At 42.8% G+C, this 18,562-nt stretch overlaps 1 protein-coding gene across 1 annotated transcript in view; it reads right to left on the bottom strand.

Moving 5' to 3' along the window:
- LOC108873681 (uncharacterized) overlaps positions 1 to 18,562 on the bottom strand; it is a 36,851-nt gene that overhangs the window by 1,487 nt on the left and 16,802 nt on the right. The window contains 34 exon segments of the mRNA XM_051075757.1: positions 49 to 170; positions 270 to 386; positions 754 to 1,020; positions 1,191 to 1,307; positions 1,632 to 1,734; positions 1,820 to 3,655; positions 3,760 to 5,091; positions 5,093 to 5,200; positions 7,686 to 7,748; positions 7,996 to 8,491; positions 8,698 to 8,721; positions 8,900 to 8,994; positions 9,189 to 9,329; positions 9,419 to 9,457; positions 9,613 to 9,747; positions 9,844 to 9,954; positions 10,211 to 10,245; positions 10,329 to 10,499; positions 10,608 to 10,734; positions 10,839 to 10,958; positions 11,489 to 11,527; positions 11,622 to 11,750; positions 11,844 to 11,996; positions 12,329 to 12,363; positions 12,502 to 12,720; positions 12,824 to 13,854; positions 14,239 to 14,276; positions 14,456 to 14,554; positions 14,853 to 14,987; positions 15,274 to 15,575; positions 15,670 to 16,064; positions 16,159 to 16,359; positions 16,480 to 16,518; positions 17,003 to 17,064. Coding sequence (XP_050931714.1) covers positions 49 to 170; positions 270 to 386; positions 754 to 1,020; positions 1,191 to 1,307; positions 1,632 to 1,734; positions 1,820 to 3,655; positions 3,760 to 5,091; positions 5,093 to 5,200; positions 7,686 to 7,748; positions 7,996 to 8,491; positions 8,698 to 8,721; positions 8,900 to 8,994; positions 9,189 to 9,329; positions 9,419 to 9,457; positions 9,613 to 9,747; positions 9,844 to 9,954; positions 10,211 to 10,245; positions 10,329 to 10,499; positions 10,608 to 10,734; positions 10,839 to 10,958; positions 11,489 to 11,527; positions 11,622 to 11,750; positions 11,844 to 11,996; positions 12,329 to 12,363; positions 12,502 to 12,720; positions 12,824 to 13,854; positions 14,239 to 14,276; positions 14,456 to 14,554; positions 14,853 to 14,987; positions 15,274 to 15,575; positions 15,670 to 16,064; positions 16,159 to 16,359; positions 16,480 to 16,518; positions 17,003 to 17,064 — 8,436 coding nt within the window.

Genomic DNA, 18,562 nt, shown 5'->3' with positions numbered 1-18,562 from the left:
GTTTTAGTGTGTTTCATTTGGTGTGTGTGTGTGTGTGTGTGTGTGTACCTGCAGGTTGTCGTAGTGTCTCTGGCTGCTGCAGTGGAGGTCCTTGGCTGTGCTCTCGTTCAGGTAGAAAACAGAGCAGAGGTTACAGAAATACCCCGATTTAGGAACCACAAACTCCTGACCTGAAGAGAACAGAGAACAGGAACACTAATGTTAAAAAACTCTTTTAATCTAATTCAATTTTTACTGTACAAAGTTATAAAGTGCCGTGTGTTTGTCACCAAGGGGGTTGCTGGGGTTGAACGGCGGCAGTTTGAAGTCAGCAGCAACACAAGGAGACTGAGAACGAGATCTCTTTGCTTCGGGTTCGATGAGCTCCCTCCTCCTTTTACTCATGACTGAAGAAGAGGAGGAACAGAACGATCAATAAATCATTTACACCCTGACAATCACACTACAGCTGCAGTGATCAGCCGATTAATCAATCGGCAGATAATTAATTTCTCAAATGTGATAATTTTCTAATTTTAGATTCCTTGTTCCTATAAAACAAAGTGAAGTCATCACCTTAAGATCTGGGAAATCACAGCAGAGCTTCTGATTGTTTTGACAATTTGCTACTTTTCTTTGTCTAAATTTATGGAGGTTTTGGACGCTGCTTCAGACTTTGTGCAGGAAATAATCATTATTTCAGCTCTAAACAAATGGTTTAAAGTGAAGTGTTTGCTAAAAGTAAGGAATAACATTTCTCTCAGCTCTCTGAACCTTTAATGTCCACCCTGCTCTCCTCTCCTTCCTCCACACATCTCTCCAGACTCTGGTCCTCAGGGTGCTCAGGCTGCAGGTCCTGCCCAGCAGAGGAGGCATCAATGTCAGCACAGCTCGCTTCTTCCACCTCTGCCTTCTGGATCTCCTGCTGGCTGCTGCTTGACGATGTCGATGGATCGAGTGAGGTGGGAGGTGGTCCGTCAGAATCAGCCGGTTCCTTCTCTTCTTCTCTCTCAGCTTTTTTCCCTCTGGTAGATTTTCTCACTGTGGTAAAAGACAATGAACTGTCTGAGCAAACGAATAAAAGGGAAACCAACGACAAAATTTCATATTTTAAAGCTCCATCTTTGGGAAACAGTTTTTATTTTTGAGTCTCTTAGACATAACTGTGTAAACAGTGTAAATATATAAATGACAGCATGTGTTTGTGTTACCAGGGGTCTGTCTGGTTCTCTTCTTGGCTCGGCCTCTTGTCTTGGTAGTTTCCTTTTCTTCTTCCTCCTCTTCAACCTCTCCCACCTCGTCTACCGTCACAAAGTTCATACTGTCCTCTAAAATGAGTCACAGAAATGAGAAAAAAAGTTGTGTTATATGAGAATATGAGCAGAAGTTTTACTTCTGGAAACAGGGTCACCTGATGCAACACTGTACCCAGGTCGAATGCTGGGTTTAGTGGAGGTGGTCTTATTTTGATGGGTGTTTTTTATTGCACAACACCTTAAAAGAAAGCTCTATTGATCCTGCATTGTCAGACTGCATGATGGACAAAATAACAAAACAAACATTAAAATGCAGCAGATGCAGCAGAAGCAGAGATATTGTTGTCTTGTGGTTATAACATAAAGTATGCTGTAATTTAAAAAGGTAACACACACCTGTATCATCATCCTGTTTGCGTTTAGCAGATCTTGAGGTCTTCTCAGCTTCGTCTGCTTTCTCTTCCTCATCATCACCTGCTTCATCTAAAGTCACCAAAGTCTAAAAAGAGAGATGAGATCTTTAGCATCAGTGTTTATCCACAGAGGGGAAATGAACTCGCATGCTTTTAAATCTTGATCTTTACCTCTGGGTTTAAGGAGTCCATGGATTCTTCGTCCTTGCTGGCTGGATGGGCTTCTGGCGTGGTTTGCTCAACCTTTCCCTCCTCCTCCTCTTCTATGATTTCGTCCAGGGTGACGAGTGTCTGCAGCTCCCCCTCCGTTATCTCCCCATCCCACTCTTGACCCTGTGCCGTTCTTTCCTCTCCGGCCTCATCTGCTCCCACCTCATCCAGGGTCACCAGCTCCTTGGCGTCGACCTCTTCCCTCTCCTCCTTTTCCCTTCCCCTCTCCTTCACCTTCCTCGTACCTCCTCTGCTGCTGCTGCTGCTACTCCGGCTACTTCGCTCCCTCTCCCCATCTTCTTTCTCCCTGGTCCTCCTGTCTTCCTTCTCCCTGGTCCTCCTGTCTTCCCGCTCCTTGGCGAGCTGCTTCTCTTTAGCTACAGCCTGCCTCTTCCTCACTTCTTCCTCCTCGGCTGTGTCGTCAGGGTAATCCTCCTCCTCTTCGCTCACTTCATCCAGGTTCACCAGAGCGCTTGTTGCAGCCTTCGTGTCATTTTTCTTCTTCCCCTCTGTTGGTGTTGTAGTGTCACTTCGGGGCTTGGCTGTTGATCTGCCCTCTTTCTTAACGTCCGTTTTTGGTGTTCTTTCCTTCTTTCCCCTACCAGACTCTTCGTCAACCATCTGACACAGACTCTCTTCCTTCACAACTATTTTTTCAGACGCTTCCACAATAGGAGTACTACATGTTTGTTTGTCTTCTTTTACAGCTGATGCCTCCTCTTTTGGACAAGTTTCATCTCTTGTCTTACTTCTTTCCTTTGTCCCCCTACTGGACACCTCTGTGGTCAGTGGCTCTTCCTGAACTTGATCATCTTCCAAAGAATCAACAATCTGATACACTGGCTCCTCTTCTTCCTCTTCATTTCTGGGTGATCCTGTGAGAGATTTCTTTGTCTGCTTGTCCCTGTTTTTAGAAAAGGTCTTGGACTGTTCTGTGGGGGGGTGAACGTCAACTATCTCATCCTCCACGGAATCAAGGATCTGATATGTCACCTCTTCTTCATCAGTTACTTTTTCAGATGCGTCTTTATCACCCTTCTTCAGTGTTGCGGTGTCTTTTTTAGTTGTTTTAACCTCTTTCCTTGGTCTTCCCCTTTTTCCTTTTCCTCCTGGAGTAGGCCGTTCATCTTTAACAACCTCATCCTCTACAGAATCTAATATTTCATAGGTAGCATCCTCTTCACTGACCTCTCTTGCAGTGTCACTCTTCTTTGTTGGTGTGCTCTCTTTTGGAGGTGCTTTCTCCTCTTTCTTTTCCCCCGATTCTCCGGCAGGAGTGTGCTTCCTTCTTGTTGGCGTGTCTTCTTTTTTTGTTTTCTCATTCAAAGCCTCTTTCTTTGTTGTTCTTTCCCTTCTTCCTCTAGTAGATCTTGTCGTAACAGTCGGTTCTTCTGTGGTAGTCTCGTCCTCCACAGAGTCTAAAATTTCATATGAAGCTTCCTCACCTCTATCTGGTTTTTCAGATACTTCAGTTAGATTCAATGTCATTTTGTCCTCTTTCTTTCCCCTTGCACTCCTCCTCCTACCAGACCTTTCTGAGGCAGCTGCATCTTTAACCAGTTCATCTTCAACAGAATCTACTACTTCATACACCATCTCCTCAGAGACCTCTTCGTTCTCCTTGTCTTTTCCAGAAGCTCCTGCAGTGGAGTCTGTCTTTGTTTGTGTTTTTTTCTCTTCAGTTTTGGATGCTCTGGTCCTGGGGCTACTCCTCTTTGATGATCTCTCATCTTTTCGAGCAGTTGCCTCCACTTTCTTGGTTCTCTTTTCCTTGTGGTCAGCCTCACACTTTAGCCTCTGTAGTCACTGGCTGATCTTCCACAGAATCAATTACCTGATAGGCATCATCGTCTTCTTCTGTGTTTTCTTTAGACATTTGATCACTGGGATTTTCATGGTTCTTGGCTGTGATCTTCCATTGCTGTCTGATCGTCAATTGAATCCAATATCTCAAAGGTGTCTTGTTCAGTAACATCACTGTCAAGGTCTTGTAAAGTGTCTTTATTGCCACCAACTTCAAGAGGTTCTTCTTTTCCTTTTCTCTTGTTTCCATCTCCTTTGCCCCCTGGAGCTAGTTTGCTATTTGTATCTAACACTTGGATTTTATCTTCGTTATTTGCTGCTTGATTTTCATTAACTGTGCCTTCAGCTGCAGATTTATCATCAGATTTGTTGACTACTTGAATCCATCTTCCTTCCGGCTGCTTTACCGTGGAACCGTCGTCTTCAACCAGTCGACTGTCCTCCTCACTTGTAACTGCTTGGTTGTCGGTAGCGCTTTCTACCACTTGGAGAGAAATGCCCATTTCTTTTTCACTGCACTCCTCAGGGTACACTTTGCCTTCATCGTTGACACTGTCCAAGACCTTAAAGGTTTCTTCATGCAAACTCTGTCCTTTCTCAGGTTCAGGTAGCCGAGTTTCAGTGCTGCTTACTTGATCCCCATCATCCATCTGTTCTTCTGTTTGGTCATCAAGTGAATCAAGGACCTGGAAATTTTCACAGTCATCCTCGTCCTCCTCCTCTGTATGTTTGTCAACATCATCTTCTTTTCTTTTCTCTTTACTTTCCTTCAGATCTTTGGATGTGTTGTCCTTTGAATCAGTCTGCAGATTCTGGGCTTGACTCAACTCTAACCCCTGTCCCTGTGCAGGTGGATGCATCTCTGATGATGTTTCTATTTTTGTCTCTGACTCAACAGTTTTTACAGCAACGCCCTCTGCTGACACTTTGTGGTCAGACTTTGTCACTGCACTCTCTGTGGCTTTTGCTTCTTCTCTCTGTGATTTAGGATGAGTCTCTTTTGATGCCTCAGCAGCTCCCGCTGCTACCATCTTTTCCCTTTCACGTGCAGTAGAGGACGACCGGGTCCTACAACTCGAGGATGAACTATTAGAGGCTTTGGCTGATGATTTTGTCTTGCTCTGTTGTGCTTTGTGACCAGAGGAGGAGGAGGTCTCAGCAGAAGAAAAGGAGGCAGAGCTCTTACTAAGACTGGCAGAGGATGAAGGTTTGGCTGGGGACTTGGTTGGCTCAGATGAGTCCTTGGGTTTTTTTGGTGACACAAAGGTAGAGTGAGAGGAGGAGCTGCTCTTTGACGACTCTTTAGTCGACTTGGATGAGGAGGATATTGTGGTCTGTTTGGCAGCAGATGATGTATCTGTATCATTTTCCCCTATGGAGGACTGCATGGCAGAGGGGGAGGAATGGTGTTCGGGGCTTGAGTCTCCCACTGTCATCGCCGACTTCATCAACAGTGACAAAGTCCTCCATGTTGAAATCTTGCTCGTCAAAAAGGAAGGCCTCTGAAGAAACAATGTCATCTGTAAAATCATCCTGATCCTGGAATGAGAAAAAACTCAAATCAATATAACATCAACAATGTAACTGTTCAATACAGGTGATAATTAGACCTTGAAGATAAGCCTAAGGCAACGCCTCACTATGAGATGATCTTCCCTCCCTACCTAAACCTTAAGTGGGCATGTAACCAAAAGGTTGTGACTCTTGTAAAGTTTTCTAGTTAAGTCAAGGAGTGGCTAGTCACCTTTATCTGTGACCTCCAAGCCTTGTTCTTAGCAGACCCCACAGGAATGCCTATGGCAAGCATCTAGAATTATTTCATCTAGACCTAATGGGATTAACCTCTAACCACCATGTGGAGGGGGGCTTACCTCAGTGACGTAGAGAGGTCCTGTCCCTGCTGCAGGGTGTAGAGAACCACAAAAAAAGAAAGTCTTCCTGCCTCACCAAAGTTTACTTTGTTTATTTAGTCCGTACTTTAAAAGGATGACTTCTGTGCACCAGCATCGTTGGCAGCTGAGGCCTGATGACTCTGGAAAGTCCCCCTGCTCACTGCCTGTTGCTTACATCCAGTGTAAATACTGAGACACTGAGTATATATATATGTGTGTATATCAAATCCATGGTGTAAACTTCTCAATAACAGAAAATATAAGAAGCACCATCTAAAGCCATCTTGGCCTATGCTTCCCACATTCATATTGCGCTGAATAATAAACAGTGTAAATGTGTAAGAGGAAGCATTCACACACAATTCAACATATGACTGTATATGACAAACATCTAGGCACAGGATAATGATCTTGACATAACGACAATATATTTTGTATACATAAAGAAGGCCATAAGTAAGGCAATTTTAAAAAAGCAAAATACATACAAGTGTATGGTTATGAATTCATGAGTACATAAACATGACATAAAGGCACCATATGTAGGTTAGGGAGTGGTTAGGAGACGTTAAAGAGAGCTGTCATCCAGAAGTTTTTTGAATTTTTCTCTTTTTGCCTCCTTCAACACCCTCTCCTGAACGTTTGGCTCTTTTTTTGATCGGCTTGGGGACTGGGTGATAGTAGATGTAACCTCTGGGGGGTGCAACATGCACTGGGCTTGGCAGGGCCATGAGGTAAGCCACAACATGAAAATTTTTATCTTCATCTATCTCTTCCACCTCTGCCCAGGGGCTCTGAAGGTGATCGTACAGAGTTACCTGCACGTCGGAACAGTTGCCTGGTTTACCAGGGGTTTCGACAGCAAAGCAACTCACCATTTTTGAAGTTGATTTAATATCTGTGGCTTTCCAAATGGACATCCACCCATACGGACTGTGCAATGGCACCCTACCTGGTCTAATCATAGCAATTTTACCCCAATTGTTAGGATCAGCTAACTCAGCATCTAGCAACCTTCTCCTGTGTTATCAAACAGTTGAATCCTTCTCTCACTTAAAGGAGGTGCTACTTCCACTATACTTTTCTGATCGGATGTCAGTCCCATATCATCCATCAGTTGATCAGTACCTTCTGCCTCTATCTTGCCCATCCTCAATTTCTCACCAAACACCTGTTGCTCTCCTTCTGCTAGCACTGATGGAAAAGGGACTGGTTGTTCCCGTTCTGCTTTCTCTGGTCCTCCAGCTGCTTGGAGCACCTCAGGAATGGTACACCCGGGAGCTCTTGCTGCATTGAGGAGTCTGCGTCGTTTTCTCTTTGCAGACTTTGAGGGCTGCAACAGTCAGTCATACTAACATTCACTCCTGATTCAGCCCAACCTGGCTCTCGTTGAACTGCATCAATTTTCCTGGGTTAATTAGTTGGATTACATTAACCTTATCCTTAACCACCTCCCAATCTACAATCTGTTCCCATTGCATTTAGATAAACCTGTAGATAGACCTGTAGGGGGAGTTCTTTCCATTCTACATAGTTTTTCTGATTTGTGAATGAAGAACTGCATGACATTTCTCTAACTGTATCAAATTAGGAAGAAGTACTTTCATTATCCTGTCTGTCCCTTCAGTTTTATGTTTTATGTTCTCTGAATTTTTTTCTCTTTCATTCTCACTCCCTTCAACTGGGTATTGCCTCTATTTCCACTTCCTGTAACTATAATTTCAAATTAAAAACCCTCTGCAGAGTTGTGTAATTACAACAATCTGAGCAGCCAACAGAAACGAGTCGTACTGGCCTGCCTTGTTCTGTCTGGTGTCACTCTGCCCTTTGGTTATATCACGTCTCTACTTCCATCACAGGTGTGTGGTTCGGTCATTTTTAAGACAAGATTTGTTTGTAAGGTTTACAGCCTGCCACACTGCTGCTCCTGCAGTGCTGTGTGTGTGAACTCTGAGACAAGTAAGAAAAAGTGCAACAAGTCGTCGACTGACTTTTTGTGAGTCGAATCACGGTTTTCCCAACAGGTGTGACAAATCCTCAACTTTTAGGGAGCAACCCTACGTCATTCCCTGTGTAAAGTCACAAAGAAGGAATAGGAGGTTGAGGGGAATCAAAAAAACACAGACATTTACCTTCTCTTGTGGTGTGTCTTTGTCCTCTCCACTTCTACAGCTTGTACTGCTTTTGCTGGGGCTCTATAAAAAATATTTAAAAGGAGGCAGTCAGCTTTTCTGGATTTGTGACAGGTGAAATAAAACTTGCAGACTATACTGATTAAGTAAAGTACTAGTTAACTAATAGCAGTAAACCTTTCCAAACTCTTACACAACCAGATTCTCAGGTGTGATGTCAAATACATTTGTAGTGTGACTCTTCATTTTGGTGCTGTACAGATTCGCTATTAGCCAGTATAACTGAGTGAGACTTAAAGCCAGGCGTCACCTCTCTCTCCTCGCTGTGTGTCCTGCCTTCTCGGGTAAGTCTGTGCTGGCGAACTGCTGCTGTAAGGGCCTTGAATATGTCCTGGTCAATACGAGGAAGTTCTGTGATGCTCTCTTCAGACGTGACCAGACTTGGAGCTGTGAGTGCAGGACTGACCCGGTTTCCTCCAGCGGCAGCGTCTATAGTTGTAGTGGAGCCCTCTGCCCTCTTAACTTCTGCTTTCTCTACATTTTCATTTACCTTAGGAGCAATAGCAGAGTCCACGGCAATCTCAGCTCCCAGTTTCTCACCATCCTCCTCCATTGCTACTTCACCACTTGGTCCTGCTGTGACGGATCCACAAGCAGGGGTACTGGTTTGCAGAGCAGATTGCGACCCATTATCAGAAGGTTTTGAAGGAGGTGGCTGTGATGAGGAGTTGGGTTCAACATTGATGGTGTCGAGTTTTATTGTGATCTCACTGGAGCCTTCAAGCCGCTGTTTTAGGCTCTTCAACCTAAAGTTGACAACAGAAAAACTTGGTTTGATCTTACAAAATGACTGAATATGGCATTTTGTTTAAGAGAAGGTGAAGAAAGAAATACTACTTCCATGTTCTTACCCAGTGTCTGAGTTAATAGTTAATATATAAATTAAACAAATGAAATATATCCCTCTATTTTTTGGTGTATAAACGTTGCAATATGTGAGTGATATACTCACGATTCAAAACGCTGAACTTTACACCTGCGAAAAGGGAAAAAGGAGTTGATCAATTGTGGTGTAATGATGGGGGATTTGGAGAATAAAAAAGACATGACGAGGTAAACAAATTTCATAGTGACTGTGTTGAGAAAACGCTGATGTGGTTAATTGTCTAATAAATGGCTCCTATTTCTTAGCCCTAATAATAGGACACACATACCAAGTTGCGACCTTGAATGCAGTGTCTGGTGTGAAAGTTTTGTACTTCTCCACCACCTGTGTTACACCACTGGGGTCAGCCATCTCCACGCATATCTGAGGTAGAAAGACAGACATGGACGTAGAGCGAAAAGACAAGGGAGGAAGAGAAACAGCAACAAGTTGAGTCAAGCAAAACTGTGGTACTCAAAAATGTATTGTAGGTGCACTTAATTGTGAAAGAAAATTCCAACACTGTCTTTTCTCTCCACACTTAAATGTGGAAAGAAGAGTTGTTGCTGTTGTTGTACCCTGTTGGCGAGTGGCAGGAAGCTGACAAACGAGGCGATGGACGCCACGACTTCCATGACCATCCTTACAACAGCCACAGTCGTCTCAGAGATCTCCACACAGAGTAACCGCTTCTCCAGAGACTCTAGATCAGGAACGCACTGGAAAAAGAATGTCAACAGCCAACGTTAAGGATCAGGGAATAGAAATCCAGCTGCTTTCAGATTAAAATAAATGATTAATGACTTACAGCGTTGCTCCATTTCATCAGAGTTTTATACATGAGCTCCTGTAAACAGATAACAAATCACAGACAGAGATGTTGTCAAAACACATTTTACAGTTAACATGTATCTGCTTTTTAAAATGCATTTCAAAAACCTTTGAGATGGTGAGCCGAATGATCAACTAACGGAATCTGGGATGTACCCATAATGTCCATACCTCTTCTGATTCAGGATACATGTGCTGTAAGACAAAGTGGACTTTGAGTTCGCAGCCTCCGACACAAACCGGATTTTTGAGGTGATCTCGGACGAAATTGCAGCACGAAGTCCAATCGGTGAAATGCACGAAGGCCTGGAGGAAAGGAGAGAAGAGAGCAGAGATGTTAGAATCAAACTGTAAACACGATAATGATTGTGCTCGTGTCAGTCTGCAGCTTCGTCTCCTCACCCTCCTCTGCAGTGTCAGGACTGTCACGTTGTAGTACAGGGAGCGGAGATTTTGTCTGGAGAAATAAGGCCAGACCAGCCTGGCCGACGTCCTCATGCCTGTAGTTTCCTTCTGGTAAACCGGTCAACATGATTGTGGAGAACACAGAGCCCTGACGGCTCGCCTTCTACAGGACACAACATTAAGAGACAAAGGTTCAATTCAAGAGCAAGAGAAAAGAACAGAACACAACGTGTGGAACTGTTGTTAACGCTGCCTCACAATGATACAATGATTTATGGTACATTTTGATGTCAGAGACTGGAATTTCGAGCGCAGGAGATCATGTTCATGATCAGATTCTGCTGGACACACCGGCAGAGCTTACCGTAATGTCGCTGTTTCCTCTGACTGTCTGATAATCTAGGAGTGAAAAATGAACACCATCACTTTACTGAACAGAGAGTAAACGTGTTAAATTATGTTTCCAGCTGTGTGTCTCTTACCTGGGATGATGAACCAAGGAGACATGGTGGGGAACAAAAAGGGAGGAGCTGTCAACGTGACCCAAAACGGTGAAATGCTGCCCTGTGGAACGCCAAAATTTGTAGTCGGGACAGTTGCCCCAGCAACAACGTCCTTGCTGTCCGGCATGGCGTTTGCTGCGAGTCTTGGTGCTGCGAGACAAAAAAAAAAAAAAACAGTAATATGCCTCTGCGTTTGCTGATATGTTTCAAAACAGAAAAATATCTTGTGTGTTTTTATTTCCTAAAATCAAGACTTACGCAGTGAAGTGCAGCCGCTGTGTGGTGTTTTCAGCCTGTGGACTCTGTGGCGAGGAGGCTGTTTCAGGAGGCTGTACCAGACTCCGAGCCGATCAGCGTCACGGATGGACTCAAACTCGATAAATACCTGAAACACATAAAAAACAGTACAGGTAAGACTGACAAGAAGGCCTTCTACATTCACGTACATATTTGGTTGTGTGTGAGCGTGCAGGTGTTTTTACCTTATTAAGGAGTGGCAGGTAGTTTCTGACAAAATCGATTTTTCTCAAAGCTTCCCTGAGGTCTCTGGCCTCCTGTGGTGAAATGTTCTTGATGTAGACTTGTTCTCTCTCCATCATCAAGGACCGGCTGCATCAACAACAACAGGTGAACTTTCAAGCCCAGAAGTCAACACGAGGACAATGAGGAGTTTTCAAAGTAAAAGACTTTTCTACCAAAACACAGTATCGACAATACTGAATGGATTTTCCTGCATTTCTTCACTGTTTGACATTAATGCTGATGGTTTCCTGTATTTTTAAACATGTTGTATATATATTCTAGAGATGATGTGTAATTTGGAAACAGAGCATAAGAAACTTTGACCAATAAAATTAAAAGAAGTCTAGTCTTTAAAGCAACATAATGTAACTTTGCTGAGCAACAGCATCCTCTGCAGCCACGAGTGGTAATTAATTCTATTAGGCCCTGAGTCTAAGCGGTGTTCTTATACAGAAAACAAAGATTTTCTGTCTCTTGACTGGAGATGACAGAGGTTCCATTCTCCCTAATACAAGTCAATGATTCTGAAGCTAAAAAGGTAAAATAGTAACAGTAATAGTGATAATGTTGCTTTAATAATTACTGGGACAGTTAGTGGGTTTGTTTGCGTTACTTACAGAATTCATCCGCTTCATCAGTGATTTATAAAACCCAAGCTGAAACAGAAACATCAGAGTAGGCAGTGTTAAATTTACTGAACATCTTTAAAAATCTGAGAGTAGAAATGAGCAGCGTTGTGTACATGCTCACCGGTGTCATAGTTATGCCGCCGTCCACCACACTCAACCTCAGTCTGGACTTTTTGATAATGAAGCGATTCTTCCTGGTGGCACTCAGAATGTTGTGCACATTGGCTGCCGTCGGCATCAAAGCAAAAACCTTAGAGGAAAACCAGAAACGAAACTGAAATCGATCAAGACGACGAAAAGACGACAATGGAAATATGGGATTAATGAATAACCTGGTGCCTACCATGCCTGTCTGAGGGATAACGTAGATGTTGTCATTTTCGTATTTAAATCCATACGGAGTGAGCAGCTTGGCGATGTCTGCCTCTGTGTAGCAGCCTTCGTAATACTTCGGGAGGTTGGTTATTAACAACAACTTCTTATCAAGTGAAAAGAACTGGATAAATAAGGTGGGATGGAAAAAAAACTGAGTGAGAGATAATCATGGGGGGCAGCAACAGTTTAAGTTCGTTTAAAACTAAAGATTAACATTACATCTACTGCAAACATGAGACTAAATTTAAGACTTTTCGTTTACAACTTCTAAGGCCTTTTCTTAGGAAGTGAGTTCATAACAGTTTAAGACTGTTCAAGATCTACAAATTCAACATCCATTTATTGTAGACATTTTAATGCTTCATTGTGCATCAGCTCAGAATAAGAACCAAACCAAAACAAAGACATTAAAATCCTGCAAAAATTCATAAAAGTAATTTGAGAAAAACCTACTTTTGGTGAGAAGCAGGTTGAATGGCTGAGGCATGCTGCGAAAGAAAGGACAAAGTAAACGTTAAAAACAAAAGAACAGACAAAAATATGAATTACAATCATGTGCAGCCATTTATCTACACACAGTCACAACATCAGTTAGACAAACACAGTCTTCTTCTTGGATTACTTACTGATTTTCTTCTGATTCAGATGCTTTTCTACCATCTCCCCGATAGTCAGAGATGTGACTGCAGCTGAGGAGGACAAGGTTGTTGCTGGTTGCTGCTCGCTCGCTGCTGCAGGTGTTGGCTCAGTTTTTACAGTCGACGCGGCTGAAATGTTGCTGACAGCTTTGCAGGCGTCCTCGGCCGATGCTGGATCCTTCTGGGTCTTCGCAGCGGGCACAGGATCTAAAAAGATGAATAACCATATTTTGAAAAACCATCAACACTGAGGATGTAAAAATATTGCCAGGCTTATTTTTTAAACCACCATCCATCAACATCAACACACCGTTCTGTGTTGTTTTTGTCTCCACCCCTTCGGCATTCGTCTTTGCCTCTAAAGCAGCTTCAGCTGAGCTCAATGTAGCCTGCTGTTGGTCTGTCTTCGTCTCCAGCCCTTGTACAGTGGACTCTGGTTCTGGCTGGGTGCTTTCCTGGACCTGTGATGATGTTTCGACAGAGGTTTCTGGAGTGTTAAGGGCAATCTGAGTGTTGATCTCTGCAGGTTTAGGTACTCTGTCTGTGGTCTGAGGTGGAACAGTTTGAGGTTCAGGCAGAAACAAATCTGGTGTGGTCTCATCTGTACTGGTGGTTGGTTGACTCTCACTGGATTTTTCTGGCACAGCCTCTGCAACTGTCAAGATCTCCTGTTTGGCCTCAACACAACTTTCAACTTCCATAGGTTCCTCCACTTCAAGTCTTGTTTCCCCAAGCTCCATTGCTTCAAGGTCTTTGGCCTCTTTTGCCTCAACATCAACTTTGGCAGGTTCTGTTGCATTTCCTGTTTCAACAACATTGGCTGCATCTTCCAGCGCCACCACAGATTCCTCAACCTTTGTTTCTAATTCTTTAGTCTCTACATCAGGGAGAGTTTCTGAAGCCGCAGATTTGGCTTCTTCCACCTTTACTTCTGTCATAGCTCCTTCTGCAGTCACATTGTCCTCTGGTGTTTTAGGTTCCTGTGAGGTTGAGGTTGTTTCCACTTTGGTCGCAGAGACCTTTGCTTCTGTACCACTTTCTGACCCTTGAGTTGGTTTAGCAACAGCCACATCTGCAGATTTTTCAACCACGGCTGTCTCTTCCTGCTGCACAGATTTATCTGTTTTGGCTGTCTGCTCCGTTGAGACATTTTGTGCTTTGGAAACCAAGGCTTTCGCTTTAGTGACACTTGCTGAGCCTTTCACTGCACCTTTCAAAGCAGTTTTCGGTTTGACTGTTTTTTTGGCCTCAGAGGGTGAAGATGTAGGCACAGCGCTCTTTTCAGTGGTGGTTGTGGATTTAGCAGTTTGAGGTGTGGCATCATCGGAAACGGATGCTTTACTGTGAACAAAAGAGTTACATGGTTGTCAAGCAGGAAAAAATAGAGGAATTCCTTCACTATAAGAACATAACGTCCTTCAAAGGTTGACTTGCTGGGACGACTGTGTTAGCGATTATTAATTTTTAAATTAACAAAATGATATACAGAAGTGAGTTTGTCCAATTTCCCAAAAAGTGAAATCAGCAAGTGCAGTAAATTCTGAACATACAAATTATGTTGGAAGGAAACTATCTGAGAATAAATTGGAGACATTTTCATTTACAGAGGAGACAAAAGGGCCATGTAGTCACTAAATTTTAATTGTAATATACTGAAAAAAACAAGATAAAACCTCCAGTCTGCAATACTGTTAAAAAGAGAGATGTGTGTAAAGCATATCTTACTTCTGAGGAGTCTTCTTTTGCTCCTTAGAAACAATATTCTGTGAAAAAACCAAATGAGATTTGTCATTTTTTACAGCAAAAATATATTAATACACACAGTCCAGACCACAAGTATTTAGACAGAGCCTGAAGACCAAAAAATGTGCCACTGTCCAAATACTTATATTCTGGACTGCATACTTTCCCGGGACCGAAAAGACAAATCAAGCCTTAATACCTTTTCTCTGGCAACAGTGACAAACACTTCTTTAATGTCGAGGCCCTTCACACTCTTCAGCTTCTTAGCATCTTCCTCTTTCTCAAAACACACGATTGCCTACATGTGCACATCAAACACACAGAACTTTGGATTACTACATCATTCACACACTTAGGTACAAAACATTAACAGGTCAACACTACATGTTTTAGTCCAAGCTTATTTTCTTGATGTATTTACATGCACTTGATTCTGTTTCTGCATCTTCTCACATGCTACAGTGTTTTAACTAACCGGAAATATAGGATAACCTTCAATATATTCTTGGATTGGTTGAGCATGTCATCACATTTTTTGAAGGCTGCATCATTTTTTCAAGGCTGATGTATCAATATATTTTTGTCTCTATACATACCTCGAGTTTGGACCGAAACAGAACGACCGATTTTGTTTTTCCAAAGTTCTCCACCGCAGTGACCACATCGCTGTGAGAGAGGGAATTAGAAATCCCTTCCAGCTTCACAATGGTTGGAGCTGAAGCTTTACCCAACTGAGCAGCAACAGAAAGAGAAAATCAAATATAGACTTGGTCACCACAAACTGACTAAAGAGACTAAAGACTGAAACTGGTCCAGTGTCCTAGCTGACCTTCGTGACATAAATATCTCATCTCAGGATATATCTTATATTTAACTAAAAGTATATTTTTCTGTTTGCGTCATTGATCAAAACATTATGTCAATGAGACAGAGCCACGATGAGGGATAGTGAAAGAAATTATTTACCAGATATAAACCGTTTGTTGCCAAAGTTTCCACACACACATACACACCAACCTTAGTCTTTGTAGGAGCACTTGCCTCGCTCTTCTGCAAGCTGGGCTTTGCTTTAGAGGAAGCTGTTGTCGACTCCTTCTTCTTTGCTGCTGAGGAGGATGATGATGACGACGAAGATGCAGCAGAGGATGAGCTCTTCCCCCCTGCAGTAGGAGAAGATTTTGAGTGCTTCCCTCCTTTGGGCAACGAAGAGGATGATGATGATGAGGAAGACTTCATCTTGGCTAGCTCAGCCAATAAGGCAGGAGCAAGAGTTTTAACCACAGCCTCCAGGTCAGAGTCTTTTGACAGAGATTGGACAGCTGGAAAGACAAAGCCAGGTATGTTCAGTAACCAAAAAAAAAACTCTTTTATAAAGTCCTAGCTGTTACAACTATTCTCAATTATTTCTCAAACCTGTTTTTTTAAGTAGTTTCTTGGCCAGTCTCTCTGCACTGCTTGATCTCGTCCGATGAGGGGGCGACCTCTCGGAGGACGATCGGCTTTCACGGCTCCTTCTTGGTGATGATCGCCTCTCTTCGCTCCTCCTCCTTGGTGATGATCTTCTTTCGCGGCTCCGTCTTGGGGACGACCATCTATCGTCATTACTCCTCCTCCTGGGTGATGATCGCCTCTCTTCACTCCTCCTTCTTGGTGAATATCGTCGCTCGTTGCTCCTTCGCGGAGATGATCGCCTGTCTTCGCTACTTCTCCTCCTCGGTGACGATCGTCGCTCATAGCTCCTCGAACGTGACCGATAGCGGGAGGACGTAGGACGGTCATACCGTGGAGAGCGAGAACGAGACCGGGAACTGAAGCATGGACAAAATCAATTAATCTAATGATAAATTTAAAAATGACAAATACTTGACAGAAAGATTTTATCAGAATTTCTATCTCACAGACCTGCGAGAATATCTGGAGCTGTGTGGTGATCGTGATCGACTGCGTCTCTCTCTTCTACTGTCTGAGCCACGGTGCCTTCGGGGGCTGGGTGAACGGGAACGAGAGCGGCTTCCATGCCTCGCTTTCTGGTGACGATGTTGGGAGGTCTGGGCAGGGGTTGAGGAGGTTGAGGCCACTGGCTTAGCATCTTTCCCTGTGGCACTGAAGTTAACAGGGAACAAGGGAAGTGTAGGTGAATGACAAAGAAAATTTCAAAAAATCAACAGGGTACTGGTTCTCAACTGGTGTGGTTACTACTTGTCTAAAGGCTTAATGATTTACCTGGGCCCAAGTGTTATCTCACCATCCCATTCTGGGTATCTGTGGAAAACAATTCAAACACACCCATTAAAACAGCAAAGTGGCCACATCTTGACAACAAAAGCCAAATGTATCTGTCAGGATGCATTTGTATTTGGCTGATAATCGTTAAGTCAAATGGTATCAAGCAATTGTACAGTTTCTTCAGATTATAACTACAGAGTGACCAAAGCAGGCACCTTGCAGAACCCATTGTTAAAGAATTCACAAACCCTGACAACAATGAGGGTTCAAGGTATGTAGATAATTACTGCAATTAGCCACACGGGCGGTGCCAATATGCTGCAGAGGCAACACAAGAGAACAAGTTCATCAAGGACAAATGATCCTGAGGGTTGTTCTCTTTTTCTGTCCAGTATTTCCTCTACAGAACATTGGCGCATCCCATTTCACTAAACACATAAAGAAAACAGGCAGTAAACACGAAACAATAACCCTAATGATCAAGACCCAAAGAAAAAAAGAAAAAGAAAAAAAGACTGACTTGGACCGGAGGACTTTGCAGTTCTCAAGGTGAAGGGTGGTGTTCTGATGGGAGATCCAATCCTAGTAGTCAGAACGACAAACGACACAACATTCAGACAGACGTCATTGTAACTGCTGTCAGCTTCAGTATCTCCACTGCCATGACCATCCTGTGTAAATTTTTTGTTTTTTTATTCAACATTACAGCAGCCTTAAAGAAGATGCGACTATAATATCTTGAAAGGTTGTCTCCCCCCCAAAGGCATCCAATTCCACTTTTTTGTTTTTGGTTTGGTCTAGTTTTTTTTAAATCTTCAACCAGCAACAATTATTCCCAAAAAAAAGAGAACAACCATGAGTCCAGGTGCGAAGCTGTGACATTAGCCAACAGTTCAGACAGTAAATCAAATACTGTGTGGAAACGATGGCAAGAAATGGTGGTGAAAAATAAGCATAGAAACAAATATAATACTTAATATGGACACAAATATTAGGGAAAATTCAATCTTTTAGAATGTTTATGATTTCAGCTGACTTTTATCAGCTTGAGTTCAAGAGAAAAATACAGGAGTCACAGTGGTGGTAGCAATCAAAATAAAAAGGTCTTCTTCTTGGGCTCCGGATTCTGCGATGTCTTCAGTCTTGTTTCCCCGAAGAGGTCACAATCAAGTGTGGATCAGGACAAAAACCCAAACACAAGTTGACAGAACTACGTCTGGAGTAGAGGCAGGTAAATGTGGAAAGTGAGCAGAGGAGAAAGCAGGTGTGTCTGTTAAGTAGCCAAAATGTGAAATGCGGCATCCCAAAAGGCGCTGGTGGGGTTCAGGCTCAAAGTAATAATTGGGATTCCTTTTGGGGACAAAAAAGACTTAATACATCAAAATGGGAAGCCTGGCTGCAAAATAATATCCAGTTTTACAAAAAAAGTCATACCTACTGATAGATAAATCAATTTAAGTAACAAATACAATTCCGAAAGCTTCAATAGTGGGAAAAGGATACAAGCTGTACATTCACTGATACAATGTATTTTTAAACTGAATATAGATTGTGAAAAAAAGAAAAGTGACAAAGTGGAAACAGCCGTCTTCCATCATCATCTAATGCGCGAGTTGCTCGGATCTGCAGATTTGCCTTCGTCTGGTCTTCTAAACCCTTGGTCCCGTTTACAACAACCATCCCAGAAGAGGATCAGATCTCATGATTTTTATATCAAATTATTCAAGAGTCACTGGGAACCTGGCACTGGATATAACATTTTAATCTTCATCTGGCTAATCTAGACACTGACACTCTAAGAACAGTCAATTCATGTAAATCAAACATTGTAACTGTGAACTACAGATTACAATAGTCAACTGTAACTTGGCATCCTTGAAACATTGTGGCACAAATTTTTTTAGTTTGGACGACATCACAATCAGGCAACAGGCTTACAATCTCTCCCCAAGTTTGCAATCCAGGCTTGTTTTTGCAACAAGGAACTTATAGGATGTGGCAGGTTTTGTAGCAGCATAATTGCTTATCCATTCATAAAGAATATTTTTACATAAATCAAACAATGCTGAAAGTATCACTG

This window comes from Lates calcarifer, linkage group LG14 (genome assembly GCF_001640805.2).
Source record: "Lates calcarifer isolate ASB-BC8 linkage group LG14, TLL_Latcal_v3, whole genome shotgun sequence".
Lineage (NCBI taxonomy): Eukaryota > Metazoa > Chordata > Actinopteri > Centropomidae > Lates > Lates calcarifer.
Note: the sequence above shows the minus strand (reverse complement) of the source record. Positions and strands in the feature narration are given on the sequence as shown.